This window comes from Arachis hypogaea, chromosome 15 (genome assembly GCF_003086295.3).
Source record: "Arachis hypogaea cultivar Tifrunner chromosome 15, arahy.Tifrunner.gnm2.J5K5, whole genome shotgun sequence".
NCBI classification, from domain to species: Eukaryota; Viridiplantae; Streptophyta; class Magnoliopsida; order Fabales; family Fabaceae; genus Arachis; species Arachis hypogaea.
Genome location: NC_092050.1, coordinates 12,551,599 through 12,565,238, shown reverse-complemented (window position 1 = coordinate 12,565,238; position 13,640 = coordinate 12,551,599). Strand labels below are relative to the sequence as shown.

Below are 13,640 nucleotides of genomic sequence, written 5' to 3'. Positions count from 1 at the left end.
TATAGATACATGTGTTTTTAATTTGATTTTATATAATGGATAATGTTCTGTTCATTTAGTACTATACAATTGTTTCACCTTAATAACGTGTTCGGTTAATTATGTAGAAAACTGTTTTGAATTTGATTTTATATAATGGATAATGTTCCGTTCATTTAGTACTATACAATTGTTTCACCTTAATAACATGTTCGGTTCATTACGAATTGAATTGAATTGTTTTGAATTGAATGGACGCAGGTGTTCTGAATTGAATTGAATTGAATTGATAATTTTTAAGAGGAGGAGAAAAAAGAAAAGGAGAAGAAGAAGGAAAGAAGAAAAACCTACGGTGTGCAAATTTAGAAGAAGAAGAAAGAGGAGGAGAAAAAGAAGGGAATGAGAAGAACCTGCGCGAATTTGGAAGAAGAAGAAGAAGAAATACGAGGAGAAGGAGAAAGAAACGGAGAAGGAGCGCGTGATTTAAAAAGTTGTTACAACAACTTGGACACACTTGGATAAGAATTTTGCTTGGATGTAGAGTTTTATTCTAAAAAAAATTCAAGCCAACAAATTAAGTAATTTAAACAATTTCAATATAATTTTTTGAGAAAATACCATTTCCCTCCCCTGTGAGATATTAAAATGACACTTTCCTCTCCTCTATTTATAAAATCATTAAAATGTATATTCTCCTCCCTTATAACTTTTAAAAAACTTCATTTTTAATCCGTTTTAAATTTTTTGTGCTAATTAATGTTAACTTTATCCATTTTTCAAAAAAAAATAAATTATTTTTTATAAAAATATCCTTTAACAAAAATTTTATTTTTTATCATTATATTTTGCTTACCAAAATACTCTTTAATAAATTATTTTTTATTGATTAAATTGTATTTTTATCAAAATATTTTTAAAAAAATTAATAATTAAAATTTTTTTCTAAGATATCCTTTAATAATTTTTTTATTATTAAATTATAATTTTACCAAAATTTTCGTTAACAATTTTTTTATATTTTATTATTAATTTTCTGATATCAATATATATTATTTTAACATTAAATAAAAAATCTTAGTAAGATTATTTTTTAATGTAAATATATATTAATTGTTATACATATTAACAATAGTAAGATTTTTTTATTTAATATTAAAATAATAATATTGATATCGAAAAATTAATAGTAAAATATAAAAATAATTGTTAACAAAAATTTTAGTAAATTTAATAATTAAAAAATTATTGAAAGATATCTTAAAAAAATAATTTAATTATTAATTTTTTAAAAAAATATTTTGGTAAAAATATAATTTAATTAATAAAAAATAATTTATTAAAAAGTATTTTGTTAAGCAAAATTTAATGACAAAACAATAAAATTTTTGCTAAAGGGTATTTTTGTAAAAAATAATTTATTTTTTCTTGAAAATAGATAAAGTTAACATTAGTTAATACAAAAAGTTTAAAATAGATTAAAATGAGATTTTTTAAAAGTTATAAGGGAGGAAAGTATACATTTTATAAATAAAGGAGAGGGAAATGTCACTTTAGCATCTTGTAGAGGAGGGAAGTGGTATTTTCTCTAATTTTTTTTTTGTAGTGACGACTTCAATTAAAAAAATTTTAATTTTTATAAATTAAAAAAAATTTCTTTTTATTTTCAATTTTCATTCAAGATAATTAATTTAAATTGTTTGTCCAAAATCAATTAAATTATTCATGAAATTATCCAAATTAAATGAAAATAGATATCAAAAGTCAATAATTCAATGTCACTTTCGATAAACACAAAAGAGTGAGTCATAATAAAATTCACAAAATTCCTCTAATAATATTATCGTGATTTTAACTAAAATTAATATAAACTGCATTCATTATATTGATGTGGACAATATACTAAAATTTTGTATACATAATCATTAATTCATTATACAACAATTTCTCATCATTCAATGATCAATAGATTGATAAAAATCTAACTTTATAATAAGGTGAATGTGCTTATCAAATTGTATCTAAATTACTAAAAAAAATAAATAAATAATATTTAATAAATTTTATATAATTTATTTTTTATTTTAAATATTTTTTTTTTTTTAAAATAATTTAAATAATTTAAACACCATAACAAAGGTACCATAGAACTCACCTTATAACAAACATAAACTTAAATTACTCTAACAATAAATAGATCAATACTGGCGGCCTGCCCAATAATATATCATCAAGTTTTGATGCTCATTACTTAAATGGTTTTGTAAATACAAGAAAATTAATTAGAGGATCATATATAAATAAAAGAAGCTCTTAATCTGTAATTAATGTAAAATGTTGGTTCTTGAGTTTGAGTTTGACCAGTGAGGTGCAGGGGTGGGTGGCCATGTTTAACTAACTTTACCGTACAACAGAACTGCGATGAGATATGATCCCAACACCGAAGATAAAGTGATGAGTGAAGAATGATGAAGTTGATGACCCGCTATTCTCTCTGTGTTTCTCTCTTGATCTTCATCCCCACACTCACACACTCTGCGAATTCAAGCACCAACTATTTGACCACTCAACAACTCTGGTTCTCTCAAACCCTCGATCATTACTCTCCCTATGTCAGTACTTTCAATTTCCAGATCCTTCATCTTATAATTCTTTGCGCCAATTCATCTGCATCACGCTTTTTCATAATTACGCTAATCGCAGTCGCAGGATCGGAGCCAATTCCAGCAAAGATACTATGAGTTCCTTGACTTTTTCCGTAGTCCAGATGGACCCATTTTTATGGTAATCTGTGGTGAATATACATGCAAGGGGATCAAAAACGACTATATTGCTGTACGTTTCAATCTTTCCGCTTAAATATGCATTGTTGTTGGTGAATTGAGATTATAAGTTTTGGCTTTGCCTTGTAACACACTATAGGTTTTGGCAAAGAAGTTTGGAGCAGCTGTGGTTTCCCTTGAGCATCGCTATTATGGAAAGAGTTCTCCGTTTAAACAGCTCACAACACAAAATTTGAGATATCTTTCATCTAAGCAAGCACTCTTTGATTTGGCTGTTTTTCGCCAGAGTTATCAGGCAAGTTAGATTTTTTCTAACTTCCTGTTTGATGACATGTCAGAAATTAACCAGTAATTCAGTAAAGTAGTGCCTTTAGGGACTAGTTGGGAATTAGTCAATTAAAATCAAATTGTAGAATGCACAAGCTCGCAGATATCGGTGAGAAAGGAGTTCATTGATTGTTAGTAAGCTCAAGATTGACCTTATCATTAATAATCAATGACAATGCCCAGAAAATGGGAATATTTTATGTCAATTTGAGTGAATTTTATCATACTATCCTTCAGGTTTCATGATGCCTTAAAGAGTCTGCAGTGTGGATTAGCTTATTGCTCATCATTTTAATTGCCTATTGTACTTCTTGTAGGAATCTTTAAATGCAAAGCTTAATAGAACAAAAGAAGAAAATCCATGGTTTGTTTTTGGTGTCTCATATCCTGGAGCACTGAGTGCATGGTTTCGTCTTAAGTTTCCACATTTAACATGTGGAAGTCTTGCAAGCTCTGCAGTTGTTCTTGCTGTTTATAACTTCACAGAGTTTGATCAGCAGGTGAAGATAGTGATTTTTCCTTTATGTTCATACTCTCACCATATCTCTTTTTTACAGATTTTCAGAAGATTCCATACATTGTACAGTGTTCCCTTTGGTTTAGTTTCATTCAAGTGTTGAGTTCTGTCTTAAACATGCAGGTTGGTGAGTCGGCAGGTCCTGAATGTAAAGCAGCATTACAAGAAACCACTAAACTCATCGATCAAAAACTAGTAACTAATGGAAAGGCATTAAAGGCATCTTTCGATGCAACTGATGTATGCTTTATTACTCTATAAATCATATTATTATTTACCCACACGCATGAGCTACATAGCCCAATAGATTTTTATGGTATGATTTGCATGATGCCTGTTGATCTTTGCCTTGCTATGCAGCTCAGAATTGATGGTGATTTCCTGTACTTTTTGGCAGATGCTGCTGCTACAGCGGTAATTGATATGATATCTGCTGTTTCATTTCTTCAAGTCAGTGAAATATCTTGTATTCAAGTTCACTTTTTCCCATCGCTCTTCCGGTTTTTTATGAATGTTTCAGTTTCAATATGGAAATCCAGATAAAGTATGCAAGCCTCTTGTTGAGGCAAAAAAGGCTGGGGATGATTTGGTGGTATGCTTTTCAAGCTAGCTTCTTAGTTCCGTATTCTTAATTTAATGAATTATACACTCATGTGTCAATGTCTCTGGTCCTCTTCCTGGTAGGGATGGTTACCTCTTTGGTAATCTGATTTCACATATATTATCATTTTACAGGATGCTTATGCCAAATATGTAAAAGAGTATTACCTTGGAGACTATGGTGCTAGCGTACAATCTTACAACCAGAATTACTTGAAAAACACTACTGCTAGTGAAGACAGTTCTGATAGACTGTGGTGGTTTCAAGTTTGCACCGAAGTAGCATACTTTCAAGTGGCTCCCTCTAATGATAGTGTGCGCTCCTCAAAAGTTGATACAAGGCAATCTCCTTTTCTCCATTGTTAACTTTGTATACTTCTTTGTTTGTTGACAGGATTCCTTTCCTCATTTTTTGCATATCACACAATGGCTTTCATTTTTCCAGTTTTGTGTATACTTTGTGATCATGATCTCATAAATTGTAAAAAGTAATTTCTTAGATATTGCAGGTACCATTTGGACCTCTGCAAAAATGTATTTGGAGAAGGCATCTTTCCTGATGTTGATTCAACTAATATATACTATGGAGGCACCAAAATTGCTGGTCAGAAACTTCCCTTGCCTAAATGTGTCATTCGGTGCAAAGCTTTGTTTTATCGTTTTGTGTTAAGTGAACATTCATAAGCTATCTTTATCAGGCCTTAATTATTGTTGTTGTGAACTTAGAAGAACCTAATGAAATGGGAGTCTTTATTGTGTTTGCATATTTTAGTTTGAATTAGCCAATAAAGTAATCTATTAGAACTTTTTTATTAGCATATTTTACATGTCTTTATGGTTTTAGTCTGAATATCATGTTATATTGTCATGATGAATTTGACTTCTTTTATCTACCCTAATGTAACGTACATGGACAGGTTCAAAGATAGTTTTTACAAATGGTTCCCAGGATCCTTGGCGCCATGCATCAAAACAAGCGTCATCCCCTGACAGTGAGTTGGAATGAACTATTTTCAATTTTGAATAATTCCCTTCTTTATTAATGATATTACTCTGGCACAATGTCAAAATTGCATTTCTTTCAAATCCAACAATTACTATTATCAAATTGCGGTTGAACTTTTCAGTGCCTTCCTATACAATCACGTGTTCTAATTGCGGCCATGGAACTGACATGCGTGGATGTCCTCAATCTCCTTTTAACATTGAAGGTATATATCGCTTCTACACCGCCAATCTTAAACCTACAGTATTTCATTGCAGGATCCCAACAAATAGATTTAGCACTGCAAAATAGAAAAAAATGACAATAACATGATAATTTCTTGTAGAAAGCAAACTCAAATTAGTTGCCAACATCACCTTTTTTGGTTTACTTTTTACGATACATGATTATGCTCCTGCATTTTGATAACGAAATTTCATTCTAGGTAATGAGAAGAACTGCACCTCCCCTGATGCAGTCCACAAAGTCCGGCAAAAGATTGTGGAGCACATAGACCTGTGGCTTTCTGAGTGCCAGGACACGAGCAGGAGCTGTATATAATTATTCTTAGCATGCAATAAGATGATGTAGGACAACAAAAATTCTGTGAAGTAATGAATTGTGAATCACGATTGTGAATTATTTGTTATTTATTTCTCGTTCACTCTTAATAGCTTTGGAAATTAGAAGTGAGATTTTTGCCTGCTATTTTAATAACATCATGTTATGTTCGATGCTTATGACAAGGTGAGGAATTTAGTATCAGCTCACTACAACGTGTTTTGACAACCTTCATGACCATGAGAGCTAACTTCCATAAAACACCATGATTTTTAAGTGACTACATAGGTAAGTTCATATCATTTTTATTCAGTTTAGAGATAGATTATTGATTATCTAATATTGAACTATATTGAATAACGAATAATCACTGTTTATATAACTCCATTTATCATAGACATAGAGAATCAGTTAGGCTTGAGGAGGATTCCCGCCCTCAAACAAGACATTGTTAGCATACCTTTGCAACTTCAAAAGTCCTGTCAATGCCGTAATTACAGTCGTTTTGTCAGCATTCAGCAGTAAGAATGGTGCAAAGCAAAATCGAGTTTGTGAAGAGTCCAAGTTAGTGAGTTACGTACCATTTTTCCGAAAAAAAAGCTCCTTGCAGTGTTGCCACTTGCCACCATGACTCACCATTTGAGCCGGGCAACGAACTAGACCCTGCTGGTGCTTACTATTAGAACTCTGATGTATATGCAGTTTTCATTCTATTTTTTCTTGCCAATACCAAACTCATCCTGTAACATTTGGCTCAGTTAAAACTTAAAAGCACAATCACACGTGATATTTCTCACTGTAATTTTACTAGAAATTCTTTGCAAACTTCTCAGCCTGTTAAGAATCTGTGGCCAATCTGTTAAATACCTTGAAGACTGTTGTACGAATATTGAAATGAATGGAACAAAAGATTTAAGAATTTGATGTCATGTGAATAAATGGTCAAATCATTCGAATTCCCAAAGAATAGAGATTGGTTGTTTGTTATTATTATTTTTTTTTTTTTGGGGCCAATGAAATGTGCGTCATTAACCTGTCACATGCATATGGGGCCAGGCCAAGCTATCAACATGAGTTTATTGCGCCTTTTTTGGTGGGTTTGGGGAGAAGAGAAAGAGAGGGAAGGGGAGAAAGAATGAAAGAAGCCGAAACAAACAAACAAACATCAAGATATTCCTTGACAGTTGCATGTGATGTAATAGTGCTGCTAGTGCTGTACTATTATTGGACACGATTAAAATGTTCACTTTCACTGGTATTCAGGGTTACGGTTCAAATTATACTTCCCTTTTCACTTTAGCCACGAAACTTACATTCCAATTCCATCATGTCCCAGGCATTGAGATCATTCCATGTTCAAATTGTTCGTGGGTAGCTGGAGTGAAAAGAATACGTAAAGTGGTTCCATCTTCACGAATGGTTTATCTAACTGGAAATTGACTTTAAGAATACTTCCATTTAAGCTTAATTTTCTTAACCAGAATTCTTGACACAACTCGAACAAAAATAAACAAGACGTTGTCATTCGTATCTGTTTAGAAGACGTAATTTTTGTCATACATTTCCCATGAAAATTTTCATGCGAACACATTATTTTAAACAAACATTTAAATGAAAAATGTTTATATGAACTTTTTAATTAACCATTGAGATACGTTACATCACGAGTAAAACAAAACGAACTACAGCATATGGATTACAGCAAGATTCTAATCGATTAATTTAAGCGTATACTTATTGGAGAAGGAAAAGAGATAAGTTTGACCAAGAAACATTGATTAAAGCAGGTAAAGTAACCGAGAGTCACACAACGTGATGCTATCTGACACGTAAAGCAATAGAAATTTATATGTATAAACTTCGTGCAAAACGTCAAAGTTAGAGAAGATCACATTATATTACAGAATTCTAATATGTACAATTTAATACCCAGCTGTACAATTGTCAATTTGCCATAGCTCCTTGCCACGTCATGACGATGACAGCTGAACCAAATATTTTTGGAGAAATTCCCATTTACTCCATGGAAGAAATTTCGTACAAACCTAAGCTGCCATTCCTTGTGAAGCTTCATAAACCATGATTGAGAAACCTTTTAACACAACTGAGAGAGAAATTAAGATTAACCAATAGTCCATAGAAATTGCAATGCACAAGGATAAAAGATGACTAATGCACGTGTTCTGCAAATTAATCAGTATGTTTTTCCAATAAATGCTGGTCCCTTGATGCTTGCCCAGCAATTTTAAATAGTCACTTTAGCTTAGAAGTCTCTAAATCGATCCAAAAAAGCCTGAAAATGTGTCATATACACACAAACACACCATTTGGTCCAGACATGTCAGGCATACATTCATTCAGTGCTGATGTGGGGAACCAACTTTCAACTTTGTCTGCATGATCGGCAGCCAAGTGGTTTATGTTTGCTTCTCCCCAAAAGATAAGTCACATGACTGGCACGTAAACAGTCACATAACAGTGGCTTCTAGGGAGTAAATGGGGCACCTTTTGATCATACACAAGTCAAATGGGTAACCACATCTGCTCACCAGTTACCACCTCATCACTTATAGCCCATGCGGACCCAATTTCAAAATTTTAAGAACCCAATCGGAAGCTCTTAAACAGTAACCAGAGACTACCATTAAAAAAAAGGTAAAACTATCAATCAATGCATTTATAAGTATACAACAGTCTCACGCTGGTGCAGTCACATGCTTCTATTTTCAGACTTTTTAAGATAAGGGATATATAATTAGATATTTTTGTAATATTTTTTTACATGAGAAGTACATTGAAGTTAAATAAAAAATTAAATCTAACAAAATAAATCTAAGTTGGTAGCAACTAGCTTCGATTCTTGCGTGTTTGCGATTTAGTATTTACACAAGTCAGACAGATAAAAAAAGATGTGTACCATGATTATGACTGGAAGAGAGTTATGGTTGCAATATAACCATTCTTCATCACCTGCTTAACATCATAATGGTATAGATTAGCAGTCTCCTTTTAGCATCATATAGGACTAAATTATTAAACAAGCAGCGGACTGTAATTGCAAAGAATGCCATACCTCAAAGGCAATATTTTGATAACCATATACAAGAGTAGAACCAAAAGGGTTACTTGCAGAACCTTGAGTTTGGATCGCAGCTCGCCCGCAATCCCCAAGTATTTCCTAACAGAATCAATTGAAAGCTATTAATATACACCAAAACTTTTGTTAACCAATATAAAAAACCACATCAAAGCTTGTCAGTTTACACAATTATTTGTTCTTTCGAAATCAAACTGTATTATTCATCTTCCATAAAAGAACATCGATATATGGGTATCCATTCAACTTGGGAGGGATAGAATATCACCTTTACGTGTTCCCACTTTGTACTAGGTGTAATAGCTCTCTGCTTGCTGTTATTTACTTCCTGAAAAGATTCTCCGGCAGCTGACAAGGAAAATAATAATTTATACTCTTGTTTTGCAACAAAAATTCACCCATAGCAGCTAATGAAGGCCAATTTAGATACAGCATTGTAAATACAGGATTGCTTACAATCTGAGCCATGGATAACGAAGTTACACTTGATGTATGAATTGAAATCGGCATGACCCGGGTAATTAGTATGTAACACAAACTTCTTTATTTTATGAGTCTGAAAAAACAACAGACTTCTAGTGAGTTCAATTGTCATTTCTGTCCGTGTATAAGAACAAAAGGATGTGTCATTATGCAAACAACAAACCTGCCCATCAAATAAGATGTCCAGACCACGAGTAAAGTAATTATAAAAGTAATCACCACAAAGAGTTGTTCGAGGCCGAAGATCTGAGGCAGAATGAATAACCATAGGATCTACCTGCAGGGCGAGAGTCAGGATCAATAAAAGATACTCATCCCGAGCAGTTTAGTTCTAAAAGGATAGTTAACAGTAAATCTAGATTTCTACTCCATAAAATAAATGACTAAGTATCTAGTGGACATCAGTGCTCCGTCCATGAAGCTCTGTAATTTACATTGGAACTACGAGGAGAAATAATTAGCTTCATATTCCTATAGATGATAACTCCATTTTGGACAACCCCACATTCCCACCTGGCCATGTGTTTTGAGCTTAACCATGAACTTTCTCACCCGACTTCTTTGCACTCTCTTTACACCTTAACCAAACCAAATTACCAAACATATGCGCAGCCTTAAACATGCAGCAATAGGTTGCCAAGCTCCGTATATGATCCATTAAATTAAAGGCAGAACATGTTTTGAATTTACACTTGAAAATGATGGTGCAGGGCGGAGGAATCTGGTAGAATTAATAAGGAAGTTATCTTGTCTTGGTCCTTATAAAATTTTCATTTTGGTTTTAGATCCGGTAAAATATGAAAATTATCTATTTTGGTTTTCATGGTTAATCGGTTTGCTTTGTTGAGTGTTGATGTGATGTGACAAGTAAACTCTATTTTTTATGCTTTATTATCTTAAAATATGGCATAAAATAATAAATCAATTGCTCTAATAATTTTGTTATATGCATTTAAAATATATTCATGAATAAAATATGTAAAACATATTCATTTGAAAGAATTTACTTAATATGTTATGATTTTAAATTTTTAATATCATGAGAAAATAAATAATTAAAATAATTTAGTTTTATGTACTAGCATATATATAGATTTTTTTAACATCCAATTAGATGTTAATGTTATTATAAATATTAAAGTATTTTTTAATATGATATTAGGTGTAAAAATTAAGGGGAAAAAACAAAAAGTAAAAAAGAGAAGAAACAACCAAGCAAATGTTACTATAAATATTAAAGTATTCTGTTATATGTTAATTAGCTGTAAAATTAAAAAGGGGGAGGGGGAGAAAAAAGAGAAGGAACAACAAATCAAATAAAAAACAAATAATACAAGTGCATGAGAGGAGATTTGAAACATGGTTCATGGACTTACAAGTGCTCTTTACTAACAAGCAAACCATAAATACACCTCTGAATACATGAACTGTAAATAAACATAAATTCAAATCTTCATGGCACACAACCAATAAAGATGCAGGGTTTATCAAAATTTTTAGATATTCTATATATTGATAGAATGCCACAAAAAGACCTACAAAATCATCACATTTCATATACAAAATAGTAATCCAAGGAACCTGCTTTTGATGAATGCCACAGGGACGACCTAGCTCAGTCCACACATCCTGAAGAAACAGGAAGTACAACATGAACTTTGCTTCAGACGAATAATACAAATTGAGGGGAAAATGACCACTGAAAAACATGCAATCTCAGAAAGTAATCCAATAAAAGCTTAGCTCAAATGGACCTATTGTACGTAATATACATCCTACCTGAGGACACGCACCAAAAGGAATGTGTTGCGTGCCAACAGTGAAGTGCAATTCTTCCCCCAGCTATACAAAACAAAAAAAACAAAAACAAAAAAACTGAATTATATGCCATTATAGTCAATTTACCAAAATAGCCAGAAAGTTTGTCTATAACAATGCCATCTGAGAGAATCATCCTATAAACAGATAGAGGACTCAGAACCGAACCTTAACATGAACTTCTTCCATATAAATGCTGCCAGCAGGTAAAGGAGGAGCAGAAGCCTTATCCATCAAGGATCCCACACCAACTTTCTTACCAGAGGAACTATCATATATGGACACACGGCAAGTTACTGGTGTAGTGCCATCAGGAAACTCCAATGGCAATTCAACTTTCATAATGAAAAGGGGCAGAGTTAACAAATTCGAATAATAATATATAGTTCTATGTTTCAATTTCACGATGATGTAATAAATACCTCCCCCATCATGACAGCAATCTGTATACTGACTTGGAATAGGAAATGCAAACGACAGCCCCTAAAACCAAACCAAGGAATTTATAGTCTAAATAAAATTGTCAAACTGTAGGACAAATTTAAACACAAATAATTAAGCATTTGACATCTCAACCACATACCGGGTAGAATAGAGTGTATATGCCTCTTTCCTTATCGAAAATTCCAGGATATGTGGGCCCAAACAGGGCATATACAGCAACGAACGTGGCCAAAGTCGACGGTCCACTAAAAATTGGGAAGACGATCAATAACACAAGACATTATTTCACAGGAAGTAGATGCTAAAATTAGAGGCCCACAAACTCACCCAATCAACGAAGTCGAGTACCGCATTTGAAGACGCTTTACATCATATATTTCAATAAGGCGCAATCTCTAAAACAATAATGGAAAATCAGGTCATTATAAATTAGGTGGAGACTATAGCCTCAACACAACAACTTTAACCGATTGAAAGCGTAAGGGTTACATACATCAGAAGCTACTAATATTCTGTAGGAATTCTTTGCACACTTTTTCAATTTGAATTTTGAACTATATTTCCAACTAAGTTAGAATGTTTTGATCTTGATCATGAGACACCCATAAAACAAACCAAACAATCAAATAAGTTGTAACCTTCTAACCTTGCACTACTAGCTAGTCCAGCACTCAACGTGTCAAATAAATATATAATGAACGAATATCTCCAAGACTTCAACTGAGCCACATCATCTAATATTATGAGTTACAAATAAGCCTCGCTGGGTAATTAGTTTGCGGAAACAATACCTGAGACCAGGGATCAAAACGAAGGTGAAAACCATGGTCTGGAAAGCTTATAACAATATCCAACTTAAGTGGTTCCTGTAATTGCATAAGAGCGAATATAGATAAGTTTGATACAAAATAGAACAGAGACACCTCGCAGAGGTGAAAGGTGAAGCCATAGCATTATAGCCTGCCAAAAGCATTCTGCCAGTTCAACAGAATCAAGGAAACCCACTATCTCCACGAGATTAAACTTCGTTATACAACACAGTCAACAATAACTTTAAGTCATGAACACATGAAACGAACCTCGTCATAATACTTAACATGAACCACATCATAAATGTTCGGCTGATTCTCTATCTGAGCAAATGCTTCACTTATCGGCATCCCTGAACACCACCAATAAATGGGGATAACCTAAATTAGCAAAATCCCAATAATATCGACTCCTCAACAGTGCCGGAAAAAACAAACAAGCTGACTATCGTAAGTGATAATAACCAAAAACCTAATCGATCAAAGTCAAAATTAAATCACTGCGCCTTCAACACAAGTCCACCTAATCAATCAACTGAAGATCCACCACTGCTATAATGCAATAAGGAAACCGAATGGATCAATTGAAGTGAAAATCAGAAAATCCATTGGATCCTTCTTCAATACGAATTCCCAATTCAAAGCATGAACACGAATTTTTTATTGTTTCATTTTAAAACGGAATGGAATTAGGGGAATACCAAGAGAGAAGGGTCCGATTCCGAGACCGGGTCGGAGATCGAGAACGATGGCTCCCATGGCAGTGCCCTCGCAGCGCCGTCTGGGTCTCTGCAACATATTGGGTATTTGGATTTCGGAGGGGTATTTTGGGAAAATAATTCCGTTACTTTCGGGATCGAAGGCCTAAGGATAACACGGCGAGACGCGGCTTCAAATTGAATTGAATGTATAAATATGATATGATGGAAATGGGGAATGGGTTTCTTCTTTCTATTTCTTTCCCTTGTTCCCCTAAACAACTAAGATACGTATAACTTGTATAAGATACTTCAAATTTCTATTGAAAATTTGTATACATATTACGAATTTGAATAATTCTATTGTGATAAGAAGCTGAGTTGGATGTCCATTAATATATGGGCGGCTCAGTTTTTTAACGAAGGAAATTTTTGTTCTTCAATGAGAAAGTATAGGGAGTCAATGACCTAAGCGTATAATGTGCACAATGAAGGTTTAGAAAGTATTAGAGATATGATTATTAATGTTACATTATCTTGTC

At 33.1% G+C, this 13,640-nt stretch overlaps 2 protein-coding genes and 1 long non-coding RNA gene across 5 annotated transcripts; 1 reads left to right on the top strand and 2 right to left on the bottom strand.

The window, feature by feature from the left end:
- The first annotated feature begins 1,556 nt into the window (after window positions 1–1,556).
- LOC112749506 (probable serine protease EDA2) lies at window positions 1,557–6,668 on the top strand. 3 transcript variants are annotated; one of them, XR_011873157.1, is made up of 14 exons: window positions 1,557–2,588; window positions 2,680–2,811; window positions 2,899–3,054; window positions 3,404–3,586; window positions 3,727–3,843; window positions 3,964–4,017; window positions 4,124–4,195; window positions 4,339–4,544; window positions 4,713–4,807; window positions 5,121–5,195; window positions 5,331–5,414; window positions 5,634–5,775; window positions 5,936–6,037; window positions 6,147–6,668. XR_011873157.1 is itself a non-coding variant. In XM_072218609.1 (12 exons), exons 1-12 carry the CDS (start codon window positions 2,442–2,444, stop codon window positions 5,747–5,749), a joined length of 1,437 nt encoding a protein of 478 aa, XP_072074710.1. In that variant the 5' UTR covers window positions 1,557–2,441; the 3' UTR covers window positions 5,750–5,928. The 3 variants fall into 3 exon arrangements, 1 of the variants encoding a protein (XP_072074710.1); XR_011873156.1 differs by having other exon boundaries at window positions 5,634–5,799; XM_072218609.1 differs by lacking the exons at window positions 5,936–6,037; window positions 6,147–6,668 and having other exon boundaries at window positions 5,634–5,928.
- Window positions 5,221–6,228, bottom strand: LOC140179593 (uncharacterized). The gene is made up of 2 exons (XR_011873158.1): window positions 5,566–6,228; window positions 5,221–5,447 (listed from the first exon to the last, which is right to left on the bottom strand). It is a non-coding gene; the product is annotated as an uncharacterized lncRNA (long non-coding RNA).
- A 911-nt stretch (window positions 6,669–7,579) lies between the features above and the next one.
- LOC112749505 (PHAF1 protein At3g51130) lies at window positions 7,580–13,465 on the bottom strand. The gene is made up of 15 exons (XM_025797770.3): window positions 13,102–13,465; window positions 12,671–12,753; window positions 12,383–12,457; window positions 11,919–11,986; window positions 11,731–11,836; window positions 11,570–11,630; window positions 11,316–11,482; window positions 11,109–11,171; window positions 10,911–10,958; window positions 9,493–9,606; window positions 9,303–9,402; window positions 9,115–9,194; window positions 8,823–8,927; window positions 8,667–8,719; window positions 7,580–7,853 (listed from the first exon to the last, which is right to left on the bottom strand). Exons 1-14 carry the CDS (start codon window positions 13,196–13,198, stop codon window positions 8,672–8,674), a joined length of 1,215 nt encoding a protein of 404 aa, XP_025653555.1. The 5' UTR covers window positions 13,199–13,465; the 3' UTR covers window positions 7,580–7,853; window positions 8,667–8,671.
- Between the last annotated feature and the right edge of the window lie 175 nt (window positions 13,466–13,640).

Coding starts and splice junctions, on each gene's coding strand:
- LOC112749506 (XM_072218609.1), top strand. CDS start 2,442: ATGATGAAGTTGATGACCCGCTATTCTCTCTGTGTTTCTCTCTTGATC. Junction 2,812..2,898: donor TCAAAAACGACTATATTGCT/GTACGTTTCAAT, acceptor AACACACTATAG/GTTTTGGCAAAGAAGTTTGG. Junction 4,196..4,338: donor AGGCTGGGGATGATTTGGTG/GTATGCTTTTCA, acceptor ATCATTTTACAG/GATGCTTATGCCAAATATGT.
- LOC112749505 (XM_025797770.3), bottom strand. CDS start 13,198: ATGTTGCAGAGACCCAGACGGCGCTGCGAGGGCACTGCCATGGGAGCC. Junction 11,631..11,730: donor TATACACTCTATTCTACCCG/GTATGTGGTTGA, acceptor GTTTGGTTTTAG/GGGCTGTCGTTTGCATTTCC. Junction 8,720..8,822: donor ATCAAAATATTGCCTTTGAG/GTATGGCATTCT, acceptor GATGTTAAGCAG/GTGATGAAGAATGGTTATAT.